The sequence below is a fragment of the Lobosporangium transversale genome, assembly GCF_002105155.1.
Source record: "Lobosporangium transversale strain NRRL 3116 chromosome Unknown BCR41scaffold_8, whole genome shotgun sequence".
In the NCBI taxonomy this organism is placed as follows: domain Eukaryota; kingdom Fungi; phylum Mortierellomycota; class Mortierellomycetes; order Mortierellales; family Mortierellaceae; genus Lobosporangium; species Lobosporangium transversale.
Window position 1 is genome coordinate 121249 of NW_019028986.1, and position 18775 is coordinate 140023.

At 41.3% G+C, this 18775-nt stretch overlaps 8 protein-coding genes across 8 annotated transcripts; 1 reads left to right on the forward strand and 7 right to left on the reverse strand.

Annotated features, from left to right (window-relative positions):
• Positions 1–60: 60 nt before the first annotated feature.
• Positions 61–1996, reverse strand: BCR41DRAFT_348526 (hypothetical protein). The gene is made up of 6 exons (XM_022023317.1): positions 1752–1996; positions 1553–1616; positions 1430–1470; positions 1226–1330; positions 265–1102; positions 61–160 (listed from the first exon to the last, which is right to left on the reverse strand). Exons 1-6 carry the CDS (start codon positions 1864–1866, stop codon positions 76–78), a joined length of 1248 nt encoding a protein of 415 aa, XP_021883781.1. The 5' UTR covers positions 1867–1996; the 3' UTR covers positions 61–75.
• A 185-nt stretch (positions 1997–2181) lies between these two features.
• On the reverse strand, positions 2182–3468 carry BCR41DRAFT_233813 (DUF1771-domain-containing protein). The gene is made up of 4 exons (XM_022020090.1): positions 3255–3468; positions 3002–3089; positions 2815–2877; positions 2182–2698 (listed from the first exon to the last, which is right to left on the reverse strand). Exons 1-4 carry the CDS (start codon positions 3309–3311, stop codon positions 2352–2354), a joined length of 555 nt encoding a protein of 184 aa, XP_021883782.1. The 5' UTR covers positions 3312–3468; the 3' UTR covers positions 2182–2351.
• A 4-nt stretch (positions 3469–3472) lies between these two features.
• Positions 3473–4102, reverse strand: BCR41DRAFT_233829 (hypothetical protein). The gene is made up of 2 exons (XM_022020091.1): positions 3927–4102; positions 3473–3837 (listed from the first exon to the last, which is right to left on the reverse strand). The coding sequence occupies exon 2, from the start codon at positions 3806–3808 to the stop codon at positions 3515–3517; it is 294 nt and encodes a 97-aa protein (XP_021883783.1). The 5' UTR covers positions 3809–3837; positions 3927–4102; the 3' UTR covers positions 3473–3514.
• A 2642-nt stretch (positions 4103–6744) lies between these two features.
• BCR41DRAFT_289857 (hypothetical protein) lies at positions 6745–7161 on the reverse strand (the record flags this gene model as incomplete). The annotated part of the gene is made up of 2 exons (XM_022020338.1): positions 6745–6998; positions 7083–7161. Coding segments are annotated over 2 exons (333 nt in total), but the record flags the coding sequence as incomplete, so codon positions are not given.
• Positions 7162–7698: 537 nt separating this feature from the next.
• On the reverse strand, positions 7699–9117 carry BCR41DRAFT_348531 (hypothetical protein). Its single transcript, XM_022023318.1, has 4 exons — positions 8965–9117; positions 8725–8812; positions 8548–8625; positions 7699–8452 (listed from the first exon to the last, which is right to left on the reverse strand). Exons 1-4 carry the CDS (start codon positions 9013–9015, stop codon positions 7785–7787), a joined length of 885 nt encoding a protein of 294 aa, XP_021883785.1. The 5' UTR covers positions 9016–9117; the 3' UTR covers positions 7699–7784.
• Positions 9118–9208: 91 nt separating this feature from the next.
• On the reverse strand, positions 9209–10646 carry BCR41DRAFT_384640 (hypothetical protein; the record flags this gene model as incomplete). The annotated part of the gene is made up of 4 exons (XM_022027596.1): positions 9209–10090; positions 10179–10256; positions 10346–10433; positions 10600–10646. Coding segments are annotated over 4 exons (1064 nt in total), but the record flags the coding sequence as incomplete, so codon positions are not given.
• A 1081-nt stretch (positions 10647–11727) lies between these two features.
• On the reverse strand, positions 11728–12629 carry BCR41DRAFT_420070 (hypothetical protein). The gene is made up of 2 exons (XM_022029846.1): positions 12015–12629; positions 11728–11940 (listed from the first exon to the last, which is right to left on the reverse strand). Exon 1 carries the CDS (start codon positions 12571–12573, stop codon positions 12094–12096), a length of 480 nt encoding a protein of 159 aa, XP_021883787.1. The 5' UTR covers positions 12574–12629; the 3' UTR covers positions 11728–11940; positions 12015–12093.
• A 2595-nt stretch (positions 12630–15224) lies between these two features.
• On the forward strand, positions 15225–16889 carry BCR41DRAFT_393769 (hypothetical protein; the record flags this gene model as incomplete). The annotated part of the gene is made up of 1 exon (XM_022028589.1): positions 15225–16889. One exon carries the CDS (start codon positions 15225–15227, stop codon positions 16887–16889), a length of 1665 nt encoding a protein of 554 aa, XP_021883788.1.
• Between the last annotated feature and the right edge of the window lie 1886 nt (positions 16890–18775).

Consider the following 18775-nt stretch of genomic DNA (forward strand, 5'->3'; position numbering starts at 1 on the left):
CCATTTCTCTGTTTTCTCTGTACTAGCTAGAAAAAAAAAAAAAAAAAAAAAAAAAGAAAGGGTAGGAGAAGGAAACTAAGCCCTAAAGACGTGTAGAAGTTTCACTACATACTCCCTACATATAGGACACATCCTCGAGCCCTCCAGAATGAGTTTACCACTGGGGATAAAAAAAAAAAAAAAAAAAAAAGTCGAGTTAGATGAGGCATCAAGACAAGATATCTTCAACAACTATTAAACACCAATTCCAATAGAGCCACATACCAGTCCATGCAAGTTGACATGTGGTTACAGTTGAGCATAACACAGTTCAAAGCGGCATCACAGCAAATCTTACAAAGGTTATCATCGTCGTGCTTACTGTTAGATGATTTTGATGATTCTGCTGGCTTGTTTGACCCTAATGCTGACAATGCTTCCTGCTCCTGCAACATTGCTTTCTCTGCTTTGGTATTGTCGATCAGCTTTTGGAGTCTCTCCACGAGATCTTTTTTCTCAACAACGCCGACGTATGTAACACAGCTATCATCCAGAAGTCCTTTGATGACTTTGATTGAGAGAGTTGAGGGATCTGTTCTTGATGCTAAAAGCTCCTCTAGTGTTAACTTTGGCTGTGTAGGGGACTGGGATGTTTGAGACCATGAGGATGCAGGCGTATTAGGCGTTAGAGGTGTATTAGGCATTGTGCTAGGTCGTGGAGGTTGTTGTGGAGGTACATTTCGTTGTTGAGATGCTCGTGTTTGCGCTCTTGGAGGGGGATTTCCTGGAGGGGGTCTGTAGGATGCGCCCGGTGGAGGTTGGGGTCGAGGTTGTGGTTGGGTTTGGGGACGAGGCCGGTTTGCCTGAGGGGAAGAAGACGACTGTTGATCCTCTGATCCAAAGAGTCGTGAAAAAAACCTGTCAATGTCGTTGAGAAAGCCCTCTCCAGTGTTTGATGATGAAGATCCATCTGACGATCCACTGGGTGACTCGGACCTGCCCAAACCCGTTAGTTCTTCTAATAGAGACGATGATTTTGCTGGTGTACTAGGTAAATGCTGTCGAAAATAAACTTCAGATGCTTCAGGAATCGGTTTATAACTCTGTATTGCCTGGATCAAATCTAAAAACAGAAACGGCATTATTAATATAAATCCAACCCAAATCGGTGATATACATGGATTTGCCTTTTTCTTTTTTTTTTCTTTTTTTTTTTTTTTGTTTCTTTTTCCTTGCTTATGCTGACCTTGTTTCTCCAGCATGCCCTGAGTTGGTATGTTGTATGAGCGTAGATATCCACGTAAGGTTTTGATGTTCAATTTCGACAGTGCTGCGTAATCCATTTTAAAGACTATTATGAAAAAAAAGAGGGAAAAAAACTCATACAGATGAAAAATCGTTGCAAGTATTATTCTCCCCCCTCGAGATTACAGTTTCAATTAGAAATTACCTTTTAGGAAATGAGCGCAGTGAGAACAGCAACGAACCTCACTATGAGAGAAAATTGAGTCAGGTTAGTTCTTTCACTGTCCCGTCAAGATGTCATCTGATCATAACAAGCTATCGTACTTACTGATTATAACCGAACTGTGGGAGTTTTACTTTGAATTCGCTACAACTTTCACAAACCATGCTTCCTAGCAAATGAGCGATGAAGACACATTGAGTTGATGAGATGAAGCATTCTTTTGACATTTTCCATTAGCTTTTTTTTTTTTTTTTTTTTTTATTCCATTGCTAGTTTCCTTTCTTTTATTTTTTTTCCTGCGTACCGCAGTTATAGCAATTCTTCTTTGAGCGAAAGAGGTGAAAGTCTTTGCCACATCTCGAGCAACATTTGGCATTAATTTGTAATGGTGGTACGGAATGTGCCAGTCCTGAGGACATTGTGTTCTCTGCTTTCTTTTTCTTTCTTTCTTTTTAGATGGCTTTGGGTGCAAAGTACCCACAAATGCTCTCTTTTCCAGCTATCGTTGTTGTTGTAGTTTTCTGTCCAGCAAGAGAAGGTAAAGGAATGTGACAAAAAAAAAAAAAAAAAAAAAAAGTTGCATGCAAAAAGAAATGGTCGTTATGCTCTACTGAGTCTGAGAGCGGAGAATAAAAAAGCCACTTTCGATGTCTGTGCGACAAGAAATGAAAAAAGGCAAACGACAAACACAGCCATTTTTTTTTTTAAAAAAAAAAAAAAAAAATCGTTGCAATGCCACAAAACAAAAAAAGGCGGGGATACTTATTGGGCATTGGAAATATTAATGATCTTTTTTATATTTTACACAGATAATACAACACAAGGCTTTTTTTTTGTTGTTTTTGTTGCCATTGTATTCAAAGATAGAAAAGGAAAAGGAAAAGGAAAAGGGAAAAAGGATTCTTCACCCAAAGATAGATCGAAACAGCTTCTGAACCGCATGTCGAAAAAACGAATCGATCCAGGAAAAATCAATTCCTTCGCCTGAGTGCAAACGCTCGACCAGAATGCACCCAGCATTCGGCTTATTGGGCGTAGCCTTGACTTTAAATTCACTCATCATCTCTGTGATTGCTGGCTTAATCTTCGCGACACCATTCAATGAATTCCTTCCTTGACCCACAATGATGATCAACTCCTTCTCGTTGTTCCTGATAAACAACTCTATTCGGTCGCGTGCAATCTCTAGGGCTTCTTTAACCTTGAGACCATGCAAATCCAGTTCATTAGGTGCCCTGGAAGCATTATTGACTTGAGTAAGAATAAAAAATAAAAAAATAGAGATTAGTTTTATCCGATGCACTGTAGTTAATAGACATAGACAACTATAGAAAAAAAAAAAAAAAAAAAAAAAAAAGAATCCTTACCTTTAAAGACAATATCCTTTGCTTTGTTGTTGTACTGAATCATTTCACGCTCATACTCCTTTGCTTTTAACGAAAGTTCTACATGCAAAGTTGATGCATGCAATTGTTCAGCAGAAGAACACGATAGAATACAAAATAACATAAAGGCAAAAAAAGAGTTGGGTGCATTTACAGCATGTATGTATACCTTTTGCTTTGGCACCATCCCCCAATCTATAGGCAATTTGTGATTGCTGAATGAATTCTTGACGTTTTACAGCGCTCTTTCTTGCCAGCTAACCTCAATGAAGCAACAAGAAACCGATAAGAAAAACAAAAAAAAAAAAAAAAAAAAAAAAAGGTGTTTATGAAGCCGGGTTGAGATGATATGCTCAATAAAGCCTTATACATGCATATCTCCGAATTGTACAACAATAACACTGCTACAGCTGCCACCGTACTGCTCGATAATGCTCATGGTCCTGTGTTGCTGACTCGGAACTGAGAGTGGATCCCATAGTATGAAAGAAAGAATAAGGACAAATAAAAGATACAATAAAATAACGAGCTCAACAACATGAGAATATAAAGTATGTGTGAATGTATGAATGTATGAATGTATGAATGTATGGGTATGTGAGATGAATGACAAAAGACGAACAAATGTAGAAGAATGAATCAATGCTTTATTTCGCCTTGTTGTGTAACAATATGAAGATAATTAATAGTCTAACACCAAACAAAGAAGAGCGCGATTATTCCAAACACAAGAACAAGGCTGCTGTAATGACCTGACGAAGATACAGCCATCATTCGACGGGTCGAATGAAGCCTCAACTTCGAACTCTTTTAACAGCTCCATGACTGCCGGCTTGATCTTGGGAATGCCACCCAAAGAATGTTTTCCTCTGCCTACAATTATTTTCAGCTTCTTCTCCTTGTCCTCGATAAACCCTATCATTCGCTCTTGCGTATAATATTCAGCTTCATCAACCCTGAGACCATGTAAATCCATCTTGTCTAGTGGCAAATGAGCATTGTTGGCTACGGAAAACATGAATATAAAAAATTAATATGTGAGTTTTATCTGAAGGAAAAAACAAAAAAAATATATATATATATATAATATTTACCTTTATATATTTTTTTCGCTGCTTCGCAATTGTACTGTACATATCCATTAGGTGCCTATGCCCCTGTGCTATTATAGAAAATTCTGATACATAAAAACATTTTGATCAAGAAGGATCATCAATTGTCCAGTAGAAAAATAAATATAAAAAAGCAAAAAGGATGGGCGAACATGTAATACACGTGTACCATCCGCTTCAGCACCGCCTTTTTCTGATAGCTTGATGAACTTTTGCTCTTCGAAACAACACTTTTTTGCCAACTATTTCCAACAAGGCGACAAGATACCATTAAAATTAAAAAAAAAAATTGGAACTGCTCCGAGATATACACATTGGACAAAGTCTTATATATCTCCCTGTATTATAATACAATAATATCTCTTCAATTGGCCACCTACCTCCCGAAGTTCTTGAACTTCTGGTCCGTAATCCATTGTATGAACAAAAGTAAAAAAGAAAAGAGAGAGAGAGAGGAAGGGTTCAACAGTAACAGAACAAAGTAGGAATACATGCGTGCAAATGAATGTGCGTGGAGATGAATGATAAAAAAAAAGGGGTAAAGTGAACGTTATTATATAAGAATGAGGAAAGCAATGCACCGAAGCCTTTTTTACTTCGCCAATTTTTTTAAAGACACATCTGCTGTGCTCCCACCCTACGAATGGATGAAAAAGAAAATAAACTCCAGCCCCTGGAATAAAAAGTTTAGCTAAGCGTGAACATGCTCCGTCGTCTGGAGGCGGGTAGGTGTTCCAGCGTTGGCATGAGGACAATGGCCGGGCTGAAGACGAATATGAATTCCCATCCTCCAGTGCTATTAAGGGAAGCTCCGCAATTGAAATTGTTGTTTAATAAAATAAAATTACACAAAATAAAACAAAAACATAAGGCAAAAGGGGGCGGGGATGATACGCGTACCTTTCGCTCTTACTTTATTGCCCGAAACATGGGCGAGTTTTGGCCATTAGATGAACTCTTGACATTCTGCATTCCTCGTACTTGCCAGCCATTTCCCCAACAGGGCTACAGAGATTATGCTTTAACAATACTCCTTGGATTAACGCCCTACTCCGAAAATATTGATAGGATCGAGTAGCTGACGCGTAACTTTGAATGCAATCCATTGTAGAAGGAATGTAAATGAGAACGGGAAAGCAGGTGTGTGGGTGTGTTTGAGTGTATGAAGATGATAAAAACCATCAATGTTTTTTCGAACTAAAGCATTTTATATTTTGCTTTGTGGAAATATGGAAATATGAAACCTTAATTTTTATTGTCTGAAAATACATTGGATATAGCCTTTTATGTCACCAGGAGCTATGCTGTAATAACTATAATAACATTGCTTCAGAACTGCTAGATTAGTTTCGAGGTCCCTGATAGCCATCTTGGTCGCCTTCATAATCACTGGCAGCGATATTTCAAAGTCTTTGATAACCGTCTTTATCGCCTTCATAATCACTTGCAGCAATATTTCAGAGTCCTCGATACCCGCCTTGGCCGCCCCCCTGTCTTTAACAGCCATCTTGATCACCTCCATAATTACTTGCAGCAACATTTCATAGACTCTGATAGCCATCTTGGTCACCTCCATAATTATTGGTAGCAATATTTCAAGGGCCTTGATAGCCATCTTGGCCGCCTCCACAATCACTTGCAACAATATCTCAAGGGTTTTGATAACCGCCTTGGTCATTACTTGCAGCAATGTTTCAAGGACCTTGAAAGCCAGCTCGGTCATTACTTGGCGTAATATTCCAAGCTCTTTGATAGCCAACTTGGTCGCCTCTATAATTACTTGCAGCAACATTTCATAGACTCTGATAGCCATCTTGATCGCCTCTATAATTACTGGCAGCAATATTTTAAAGGTCCTGATAGCCAACTTGGTCACCTCCACAATTACTTGCAACAATATCTCAAGGGTTCTGATAGCCACCTTGGTCATTACTTGCCGCAATATCCCAAGCTCTTTGATAGCCAACTTGGTCGCCTCCATACTTACTTGCCGCAATATTTCAAGAGCCTTGATAGTCATCTTGGGCATTACCTGCCGTAATATTTCAAAGTCTTTGATAGCCAACTTGGTCGCTTCCACAATTACTTGCCGTAGTATCTCAAGGGTTTTGATAGCCATCTTGATCGCCTCCACAGTTACTTGCAGCAATATCTCAAGGATCTTAATAGCCATCTTGGTCGCTTCCACAATTACTTGCAACAATATTTCAAAGACTTTGATAGCCACCTTGGTCGCCTCCATAATTGCTTGCCGAAATCCAGTTGCCAAAGGTCCATCTGAATCCTTGCTCAACCAATAAAGGAAAAACAAAAAGATTGTGGCTGTAAGACTAAAACAAATAAAGTCTGTAAAACGGTCATATAAACGAGAACATGCTCCACTCTCTGGAGACGGGTGGTTGTTCCAAAGCCGGGGATTGTCCAAAATCTGGCGGTGGTCAGAAGACGAATGTGAATATTGGCTTGTAAATGAATGGCGGTCTGTAGATGAATACCGGTCTGCAGACGAATACTGGCTAGAAGACAATGGCTTGATTGAAGGCAACGGCTGAGTTGTAGGCAATGGCTTGATTGAAGACAATGGCTGAGTTGTAGGCAACGGCTGAGTTGTAGGCAACGGCTTGATTGAAGACAATGGCTGAGTTGTAGACAACGGCTGGCTTGAAGGCAATGGCTGAGTTGCAGGCAATGGCTTGACTGAAGGCGTTGGCTTGAATGAAGGCGCTGGCTTGATTGAAGGCAATGGCTGGCTTGTAGACAACGGCTGGCTTGTACAGGAATGTTGCTTTGAAAGCAATTGCTGGACGAGGATACATCCATCATTCGGTTTATTGCGTGTAGCCTTGACATTGTACTTTTTCAATAGTTCATTGACTGCTGGCCTTAGCTTGGGAACACCATCCCATGAATTTCTTCCTCTACCCACAATAATAATCAGCTTCTTCTCGTTGTCCTTGGTAAACGCTTTTATTCGGTCAGACACAACCTCCAGTGCTTCTTTAACCTTGAGGCCATGTAAATCCAACTCATTAGATGCCCTAAAAGTATTATTAACTATGGAAGGCATGAGAATTAGCTGATGGCAAGCCAAGAAGTGGACTAATAAAAAAAAAAAAAAAAAAAAAAAAAAAACTTTACCTTTGAAGACAATATCTCTTGCTTCCCTATTGTACTGAATCATTTGGCGCTCATGTTCCTCTGCCTTTGACAAACACTCTATAGTTGAAATATATCGATTTGTTCAGAAGAAAATAAAATACAAATCAAAAGGGAAGGGAAGGGCTTAATTACACAATTAATTGTGTGTACCTTTCGCTCTGACAACGTTACCCGCCCTGTAGGCGAGTTTTGATTGCTGGATGAATGCTTGACGTTGTACATCCCTTGTTAGTGCCAACTATTCCCCAACAAGACAATAAAAAAAAAATATGAATAAACCCTTATGTTTCTCTGAACAATGCTATAATAATGCTGCTTCAATCGACGTCCTACCTTCCGAAGATGGTCAGGGTCTTGCTCTATCCAAAGATCGTTAGGGTCTTGACTAAGTGAGTCATAAGTGTAATTCATTATAAGAAAAAATAAGAACCAATCAAAAAAAGTAAAAGCAAATAAAGCAAGTGTGAATGTATATGAATGGGTAAGGAGATGAATGACAAAAAAAAAAAAAAGACGAGTGAATGTAAAAGAATGAAGAAGCAATGCTTCTGAATAAACGAAATTAACAAAGGAATTTTTTTTTATTTTTTATTGTCCTTGGTTTGTGAATAAAAAATAACAAAGTTCTAACACAGCAATTCTTCTAGTAGCAACAAAGGTCCACACCAAAGTAAGCTCACTTTACGAACGGAAGAAAGCGAAATATACCGCGGCTCCGAAAAGTAAAAGTTTGGATAATCGAGACCAGGATCCGTCGTCTGGAGGCGGGCGGCTGTCCCAAGTCTGGCGGTTGTCCCAAGTCTGGCGGTTGTCCCAAGTCTGGCTTGATGACGAATATAAATACTGACCTGCAGATGAATAGCGCCCTGTAGGCGAATACCGGTTTGCAGACGAATACTGGTTTGAAGACGACGGCCGGCTTGAAGACGAATATGGATACTGGTTTGTAGATGAATATGGGTGGTGACTTGTAGATGAATATGGATGCTGGCTTGTGGATGGATAGCGGCCAGTGGATGAACACTGGCCATCGCACGAATACTGGCTTGTGGGCAAACAGCGGTTTGCAGACGAAGATTGGCTTGGAGCCAATTGCTCGATGGAGATCCGTCCATTATTCAACTTGTCAAGTGTAGCCTTGACATTGAACTCTTTCAGTAGTTCAATGATTGCTGGCTTGAGCTTGGGAACACCATTCGGAGAATTTTTTCCTTGACCCACGATGATGATCAGATCCTTCTCCTTGTTTTTGATAAACTTCTTTATTCGATCACGCGCAATCTCCTCAGCTTCTTTAACCAAGAGACCGTGTAAATCTATTTCATTAGGTGCACTGGAAGCATTCTTGGCTAAGTAAAAAAAAAAAAAAAAAAAAAAAAAAATTAGTCTCAGTTTAACCTAATGCCAAGCCAAGAGAAGTGGATGACCTTAAAAACATCCTCACCTTTAAACACAATGTCCCTTGCTTTGTTATTGTGCTGGATCATTTCGCGCTTATACTCCTTTGCTTTTAGTAGAAATGCTACATTTGAAATTGATGCATTCATGGCAGGGGTGTTTTGGTCAACTATTCAAAATAAAGTAAAAGAGATACACTTGTATATCATATATAAATGTGTACCTCTCTCTCTGTCCACATCACCCGATAAAGAGGCAAGTTTTGATTGCTTCATGAATTCTTGATGCTGCGTCTTACTCACTCTTGCCAACTATTTCCCAACAAGACAGCAAGAGGCCAATAAGAAAAAAGAAAAAAGAAAAAAGAAAAATGTGAATCTGCTTTGAGATACACATACTGAACAAAGCCCTATATGTCTCTTTGAAATATAATATAATAAGACTCCCTCAATTGACGCCCTACATTCCGAAACCGCTCATGATCCTGGTCTTGAGTAACTGACTCGTAATCCATTGTATGATAAAAAAGAATTCAATGGTGAAATAATAAAGCAAGCATGCGTAGCCGTATATGCGTGGGAGGAGAGATGAATGACAAAATAAAAAATAAAAAAATAAAAAATAAAAAATAAAAAAAAGAAAGATAAAACAATAATGCATTTATGCATTTTATGCATTTTATGCTTTGTTTTTTTCTTTTATTTCAGCTTTGCCACACCAATGTTTGTCACCTGTCCTCTAACGGAGGAGGAAATAAAGCAAAGTACCGATAAACAAAACTAAACTGGTTACAATAGCACAAACTGATGCCCTGTTGCCATCTGAACATGAGCGACTGTTCCAAGTCTGGTGGTTGTCCGAAGCTCGGTTTGAAGACGAATAATACTGGCTTGTAGACGAATACTGCGCTATTGGATACTGTCTCGAAGACGATAGGCGACTTGAAGTCAATAACGGACCTGTAGACGAATATTGCCCTGTAGACGAATATTGCCCTGTAGACCAATACTGGCTTGAAGACGATTGCTGATATGAGGGCAATGGTATTGTAAACGAAGATGAACATCGCCCTTCATACGAATACTGGTTTGTAGATGAATCCTGGCTGGTAGATGAATCCTGGCTTGTAAATAGATATTGATTTGAAGATGATTGTCGATTTGAAGACATTGCCGAGCTTGTAGACGAACTCTGATTTGAAGGTAAACGCGAGCTTGAAGACGAAGGCTGAGCTGAAGGCACAAGTTGCTTTGAAGACGAAGGCTGATTTGAAGGCAAAAGCTGGACCAAAGGTAAACGCTCATTTTCAGGTAAACGCTCATTTTCAGGTAAACGCTCGATGAGGATACATCCATCATTCTGCTTATTGAGCGTAGCCTTGACATCGTATCTTTCTAATAACCTAATGATTGCTGGTTTGATCTTAGCGACACCATCCGCTGAGTTTTTTCCTTTACCCACAATGATGGTCATCTTTTTCTGGTCATCCTTGATAAACTTCTGTATTCGGTCAGACACAACCTCTTCTGCTTCTTTAACCGTGAGACCATGTAAATCCAGCCTTTTTGACGCCCTAGAGGAATTATTGGCTAAGGAGAACATGGATAAAATAATGAAAATCACATTTACTCAATATTAAAGGTTTATCTGATGTCGTTTGGAGGAAAAAAAAAATACCTTTAAATACAATGTCTTTTGCCATGGTATCGTATGTTTCCGCCTCGCGTTGAAGCTGCTTTGCTATTAGCGAAAGCTCTGCATTTGAAAGACGTTTTGGTCAATTGTCCACCAGAAAAATGTAATAAAATAAAAAGAGTAAACGCATACACAAATCAAATGTGCACCTTTTGCTCTGGCTTTATTGCCCGACTTATAGGCGATTTGTGCTTGCTGACTGATTTCATGACGTTTGGTATGCTTATTTTTTGCCAACTATCCCCAGCAAGGCAGTAAGATACCAATAAAAGAAAAAAAAAAAAAAAAAAAGAAAACTGCTTTGAGATTCACACATTAAAAAAAAAAAAAAAAAAAAAAAAATCTTGTATGTCTTCTTGAACTATGCTTGTTTGTGATATTGCTGCTTTAATTGACGTCCTACTTTTCGATAATCTTCATGACTTTGATCCGGTCGCTTGCGTACCATTGTGCGAAAGAGCAAAAAAAAAAAAAAAAGGGAAACAATAATAATGTACTCGATAATAAAAGGATCAAAAAGAAAGCAAATATGCGTGTATGAACGTGTGGGCGTGAGAGTTCGTGAGGATGTGTGGGAGTGCGTGAATATGCGAACGTGTATTTAAATAAAGGTCCAAAAAAGAAAACAAAAGAGGCAAAACCACCGAAAAGTAAAGGACATGTATATTTATGTGCATTGTAGATTTCTTCCACACAGCAGCTATTCCATCAATTAAAGGATCTGCATCAGGAGCCCTTTCCTATATAAATAAAATGAGACTATTTGACTCTTCGACTTTACTTCCTGTCACCAAATTTGAAGCAAGAGAAAAGTGGAGGGCTGTGTCGATCGCAATATCAAGCAACAACCTTCTTCCCACCTTTAAAGAAGAATATGGACCAACTTTTGGCTATGCTCTGTCTTCTCTTCCGTCGGGCTCCTCGAAACATTTTTCAAACGCTACAGGAGGAAATGCTTGAGCACAAAGGTCACAATGGTTTGTTTAGACCAGCTGTTTGTTTTTTGCGTTGTACAGTTCCCTTAGTAATAAAAAGCATTGGTTATCAGCGAATCACTTTAGGACACCAAATCTTCTATTTTTTGATTGCAACGACCCTGATTTTACCCCGCCCCTTCCCCCAATTTTAAGAGTATAGAAACGATGCGGATATTTTGGACGAACCTGTTTTATTCTTAGTTCACATTCAGTGTACATTGTCGATCTTGGTCAATCCATGCAACCGTCTGTAGTGCCTCTAGATAGATATCCATGCTGTGTGGTGCGCGAGTGCGAGGCTGAGGCCTAAACAATTCGATTTATGCGCAGGGGGGGCAGGATAGTTCCTTCACAGAGGTCACACGCATTCACGCATGCATTTCAAATGAGTTAACTTTTAACATGCTAGCATGTTCAGTTTGGAAATAAGCTTTATCCAATAAGCTAATAAAATTATCCTATTGTGTGTATCCAAGCGTAATAACCGAATTGATTATCACAATTATCCAAACATCATGTCTTTATTAGCAACATAGATGACCGATTTGAGTAACCTGGCATACATATTATCCTATTCATTAGCATTTCTTCTTTCTCCAGTAAAACTGTATTGTTGTAGGCCTATAAATTGATCTCTTTGTTGAGACACCTTGGAAAGAAGGTAAGTATTTGTAATGCCTTGTTGCCAATTTTGGAATCACTCGACGCTTCTTGGAAGGGAGCTTGTCTGTTTCCCTGCAATGATTAATATATCTATAACAAAAACCCTTAGGTAAGCATAATTAGCAATAATATTCCGAGGTGTCGTTTAGTACAAGTTGTCTTCAGACTTAATCATTACCTCCAGGCACTCTTTGAATGTATGTGGACAGCCCTAGCCGCTTCAGCTACTGTACACATGTGTACTGTCCAGTAGTCAATCAATCTTTGAGCAGCCCTTCTGTAATCTTGGAATATGTGGTAAGAGAATTACGTTTCCTTTTACGACACATTGGCTCCTCATGCTCGAGGTCAAAGTCATTTTCGTCTTGATCAAAAAGGAGCTCAGGTGCTAGTTTAAGCTCTCTTTCTAGTTCATCCTCGTCGAACTGAAGCTGCGAATAGATGCAGGTCATTTTAGGCCCTTTTCCTTTGTTACTGTTTCTATCAACAGGCCCGCCAATGAGATGAGTCAATGACACGGGTTTCAGCAGCAGGCACACAATCATGGCAGGTGTATCGAAGTCAAGCTCGTGGCCAGTATATATGGAGGGTGTCCAAGGGTTGTATGGATCTGCCCCTTCATCGCTCTCTTCCTCTGCAATCATCCGACGAGGACGAGACTGTGACAAGGAGGCTAGATTGTAAAAAACAAGAACAAAGGGGAAGTCTGAGGGTGTTTTTTGTCGAAAGTCTCCCATGTTGCTACGATGGTGCTGGCTATTTATACTCGTTGGCAGCGCCGTGAGAGCCAGTACTAATATAAGTAATGTATAATGTGTATACAGCAAGCAATGTGGGCAATATCTACCCTTTCCGTCAAAAAAAATTGATGGATCAAATAAAATGGAGGGAAAAAAAAAAAAAAAAAAAAAAAAAAAAAATGGTGGCAAAGAGTGGGGATTAAAGAGTGAGAGAGAGAGTGAGAGAAAAATAGATTTGATCATGTCTGATTGGTCGATGCAATTGGCCTGCGGTTCATGCAAGTCATGTGGATGAGAATACATGGGTGAATCGAAATGGCGAGTTGTTGTTCATTCGTGCCGCATTTTTTCCTCATTCCACCACACTTGTTTCTACTCTCTTGCAAAACTAAGCTTCTTTTACAATGTTTCCACGCAAAGATTCTCTCCCAATGTCCGTGCAAAGGTCGCGTATTTTCTCGTGGTGTGTTGACACAGCAGCCAATGGTACCAATCTTACAAGGGTCTGCTGACAGTGGTAGTGAGTCTGTTGCTGGGGCTCTTGAAGCCACACTTTATCCTGGACCCCTAGTGATAACGAGGAAGAAGATCGTGGGGAACCAGAGGAGCGAAATAAGAGGGTTTGTCGTCGTGAGTCGAGTCTGTCGATGGTAAAGGAGCGCTCCTTGTTGATAGCGAGCGAGTTCCGTGTGTTGCGGGCCCGGGAGATGAGTGTCGAGGAGCGAAGACAGGAGAGCGTCGTCGATTAACGGGAGATATGGCAGCTATTACAATACTGGGATGATCGGCAACGGGATCAAAAGAAGAGGACCGGAGGGGAAATAAACAAATAAAGAAAAGAAAATAATTATAATGTTACCTCAAATTCCCTCCAATGCTTCTTTCGCTAACGAAGATTTCCGTTCCCATGTTGCTTCTTCGTACCCTCTCCATTTCACCAGTCACCCGGGGGTTCTGCCGAATAGTTTGTAGTCCAGAATCTTATCCACTTCATATTCTTCTTCTCTAACGACCAACTCAGGAGGAGGTCTGGCAGGCACACGCTCGCCTAAGTCCTTTAGATTCGTTATAGGCCGCAGCAAATCTGTGTTGAAGATAGGGTGTTGTTTCATAATGAGAGGCAGCTCTAGCTTATAGGGGCTGTCATTGACTTTTTCTACAATCTTGAATGGTCTAATGAACTTTGGCTCTAACTTTTTGGAAGGTCGGTTAGGGGGAAAAAAATTTCAAAATAAGGTTCGAGGAAGAAAAATAATTATTTAGTGTTTTTGGGATCAATTCTGGGTGCTGGTGGTTCGATGAACCTTTGCTACCATGTTAACAACAAGAACAAAGGTGAGTCTAGGGGGAATCTGAGGATGCTTTTTGTCTAAAGGCCCTCACGTTGCTATGATGGCGCTGGCTATTTATACTAGTGCGTAGCAACGTGAGAGCTGGTACTAATATGAGTAATGTATAATGTGTATATAGTGAGAAATGTGGGGAATGCGGGTTGAGGATAGTATTGTCACCGCCTTTCCCCTCAGTTTTGACCTCAATAGCCTATGGGTATTGGAAATTAGAGGAACGAATGTTTATAACCAAGAAGATGTAATAATTTACAAAAGAACCACCAAGGTCACATACGTTGAAGCTGTCATCCCACTTCAAGATGGCTTTCTAAGCCTCGAGATCTCTGTAGAACTCGTCGCCATCGGTGTCAGCCAAATTGCTAATTTTAGGCTGGTTCTTGGTGAATGCCATAGTGAATGTGAATTTGGTGATTATGAGTGCTGAAGCGATCTCGATTAAAGGATAAAAGCGGTGGTAACTTTTGTCTTTTTTCCCTTGAACCCAATCCCTTTTATACATAGACCCACCAGTGCCTGCTGGCATGGCACCAACGTACATGTACCATGATCTTCGTGACGCATCTCGACATCTTAAAGAAATAAAAATAAAAATAAAAAAAAAAAACTGGCAACCTTTTTTTTTTTTTTTTTTTTTTTTTGAATTCGAAGAAAAAACCCAACGCGGTTGATAATTTTCAGGACGCGCCGACAAAATTTGTATGACTTAACTTTTGACAATTTTTTTTATTGATTGAAACAATTCTAAGTAAAAACATAAAGTATATTTTAAAGTAGATAAAACAATTGAAAACACTGTATCACTATCAACTAAAGAACGTGAACTCTGGAAACAGAAAGCCTTTTTTCATTCATTCCTGCTTTTTTTTTTTTTTTTTTTTTTTTACAAAGAAAAATATGGGAGAGAACTTTCAATTAGTGGGGATTAGTGGCAAAAGTATTCTCCCATATATGCATTATAAATCTGCTTCGCCATTTCTCCCCTAACTGCAATGCCCTTGTATTTATAGAAAATTTTGTGACAGGCTTATATGCCAGTCACATGCACTTATAGAAATAGTAGGTGACTGTGAGTAATAATTATTAAAGTCAAAAGAAGTCATAAAACGAGCTCGTTTAGCTTAGTCGGTAGAGTGGGTAGAGCAGAGCACCTTTCCTTCCTACCATAAATTTTTTAATAAAATTGTGGTTGCCCTTTTGCAAATAAAGAAATACTTAATTTACTCAGCCAATTCGCAACGGTCAGTCCAACGGATAGGCCTATTCTCTTACTTTTATCTCCCCCTTCCCCTTCATCTAATGGCGGATCGACTTCCACCGCCATCTCCCCCTCCGTCTTCCTCGAATGAGGTAGATGAGGGACACGATCCCCTGGCTCAGGCAGGGGATGTAGTAAAAAACAATAAAATTAAGCAGTCCCTGAGCTTTGCGGAGATGGCCCGCAAAAGCTTATCCAAGAAAGAAGTGCAGACCAGTTGGAATGCACTTCGTAAGAACGCAGTTGTCCGTGCGTTCAGCACAGAGGTTGAGGAGCACTCTGTGTTTTTCACCCCACACCACGCTCCCACCACCTTCGCTGTCAAGTATGACAGGAAGACCCACCTCGTCTCTGACGTGGTGGAGGCCATTCGCCTGGCTTTCCCCAAGGCAGTTGGTCTTGACCCTGTTGTCCCAGGGGTCGTAGTGGTTCTCGTGAGGACACAAAAAGAGGTGGACGAGGCCATTGCGTCTCCACCTCTCCCCTGCAATCCTGCTCCTGTCAGAGCATACCATACGGTCCATTCCACAGGAAGCCGACTCAGGATTCGGGTTGACCGAATCACCCTCTCTACTCCGGAGGATCGTCTGGAGTATATCAAAAATATCTTTGGTAAATTTGGCCGTGTAATCCACACCAAGTTCCATTACGTCAAGGGATCGGAGACTCTTTTGCTCCCTTCCTTTGAATTTGTGTTAGAGCTCTCTGGGGACTCCCCTCGAGACCTCCTTATCCCCCGCGTGGCCCAAGCTGAGGGTATTAACACGCTTTTCCACTGGTATGGGCCCCAGTACTGCTACAAGTGTGGTGAGGAGAACCACGTCAAGCAGTCCTGCCCCCAACCACCCGAGTTCGATCTCCTCTCGGCCCCTAAAAGAGTCATTATGGCTCGCGCGTTCTTGCCTGCGAACGCGCCCGCAAGGGCCCCTCCTGCGGTCCCTCAAGCTCCCAAGGCTACCAAGGGTCCCAAGGTCAATAAGGACACCCCATCCTCCGACAAGGAGGAATGGACAACTGTCACCTCCACCAAGAGGAAAAAGGCAGCAAAGAGGACTTCTTCGCGGAGCACAGGCTCAACTTCGGCATCGGAAAGTGATGTCCCAAGGAAGAAGATTACCGCTCGCAAACTCAACACCAAGGAGAGCACCTCTGTCCCCGCCCCCGTATCTTCCGGTCCCACACAACAGGAGCCAACTGTTTTGATAGAAGAGATCAAGGTAGCTGATGCTGCCGCTTCTTCTTCTTCCTCAACACAAGATGCCACCTCAGGTCCTGCAGATACACATGCGTCTGTGGATCAGTCTCCAGAGGCACCTAGTGCAGCTGAGACGGCGCCGCTGCCGGAGCCTCTTTCCGTCTCCTCAACTGATGCCATTGTTAGAGACGAAGAAATGGACTTGACTACCGAAAAGACCATAGAAGAACATCTTGACTCCTCCTCCTCCTCCTCCTCCTCTTCCTCCTCCCCTGCTCCTCCCCTCCCTGTCCCCTCGGCTATCCCCATTGTTGAGGACTCTGAGATGGATACCATGCAAGAAGAAGGATCAGAAACAGTACTGACGCCAACCAAGCCTCGCCAAGTCTCTGGCAAAGCAGTATCAGCGGTCTCGTCAAGGCTGAAGCGGACCTTCGTTGACCCTCTCACCGTCTCGAAGGCCTCGCGACCTTCGAGAACACCTACTGCAAAGAACAACGATGCTAGATAATTGCCCTGGGGAGCGGGCCAGGAAGTCACTCAGTCTTTAAAAAAAAAAAAAAAAAAAAAAAAAAAAAAGACTCAAACTTTCTTTGCGTGCCTTGCTCCCCTCACAAGAACCGTATGCTTTCACTATTTTTTTAATCAATGATTGATTTTGAAAATCTAAAAGTATGCACACTCAACGTCTGTTCAATTTTCAACCAAGAAAAACGAAGGACGCTCTTCCAATGGCTCAAGACTCAGCCATACGATGTCATTGCTTTGCAGGAAACAGATACCCAGCATCCGCAATGGACAACAGTCAAAAATAATCAGTGGACAAGAGAATGGGGTGCAGGAAAAGCAGTGTTTACAAAGCATTGTGCGATCCTCATCAACAACCCTCGTCTCTTCTACACTCTAAAACAAGACTTTCTCAATGGACGTATTTTAGCGATCGATCTGTATGTCGATGACAACATGGATGAACGTCTTCGCATGATCAACATTTATGTCCCGAGTTCATATGTTTCGGATGTCTCCCTTTCAGAGTTTATTGAAGAATTTCCTGATGAACTCCTTACGCAAGATGACTACCCTCTCGTTGCCCTTGGTGACTTCAACTCTGTCACCAGCACTACACTAGACCGCAACCCTCCCACCAACGATGTTAGAGCCACCCGCTGGCCTCGCCTTGGTCCACTCTTTATGCAAAAGTCAAGGTAGTGTTCTAGGGGGATCTAAGGGTGCAATAAAGGTATCTTTATTCAGGGGGAACTATGCTACAGAACTAGATAGAAAAGTAGACCTATTTATACTAGTTAATGTCCTGTTGCAAGGAATGCTCTAGAAATATGGGCGAAATACTATGTTGCACAAAATTATTATAGTGATTTCGCTTGCATCCTTCCCGTCATGAAGAAACCTATTATCTTGTTTTTCTTGAAGCCTCAAAGACGGCAAGCGCCTCTTTAGCGTTTGCGAGCGAAGATTTTGTTTCCCAAGTAGCTTCATCTAATGGATAGCCTTTCCAAAGAACGAGCCACTTAGGAGTTTTGCCAAACATTTTGAAGTCAATGATTTTGTCGACTTCATACTCCTCTTCTCCATCTACAAGCTCGGGGGCAGGGCGTGGTGGTGAGCGGTCGCCGAATTCACGAGGTGACTCAATATAGGGGCGAAGCAGATCGGCATTAAAGACTGGATGCTGATGCATGTCAGGCGGTAGTTCCAGCTTGTAGGCATTTTCATTGACCTTCGAAATGATTTTGTAAGGGCCTATGTACTCAGGTTCCAGTTTCTGCGACGGCCTATTTTTATGTCCCGCGACAGAGATGTTTTCCGAGCTTAAGAGCACCATGTCACCCACAGCAAACGTAGCAGGCCTGCGAGTTTTGTCCGCTTGGGCCTTTTGCCTATTCTGCGCTTCGATGATGGCATCTTGAGCTAGCGCCAAATTCATCGACTGGGTTCGAACAAAATCACTGACAGCCGGAACATTGGTATCAGGTGGCTTTAAAAGAGATCCAGGGACTAGTGGATGGTGACCATAGTTCAGAAAGAATGGGGAGAAGCCTGTCGTAGGATTGACAGAGTTGTTGTATGCGAACTCCATCATAGGCAGTAAAAGATCCCAGTCGTTTTGCTTGTACGATATGTAAGAGCGGAGCATTTCTTCTAATGTTCTGTTGGCGCGCTCTGTTTGTCCGTCTGATTGTGGATGGAAGGCAGTAGACATGTTAAGTTTGGTGCCCATGAGCTTCATCAACGTTGTCCAGAACTTGCCGGTGAAACGTGAATCTCTGTCTGACACAATTGTCCGAGGCATGCCGTGCAGTCTAAAAACATTGTCGAAAAAGAGTCGTGCAACATCAGAGGCAGTGTCGGTAGTTCGGCTAGCGCAGAAATGAACTT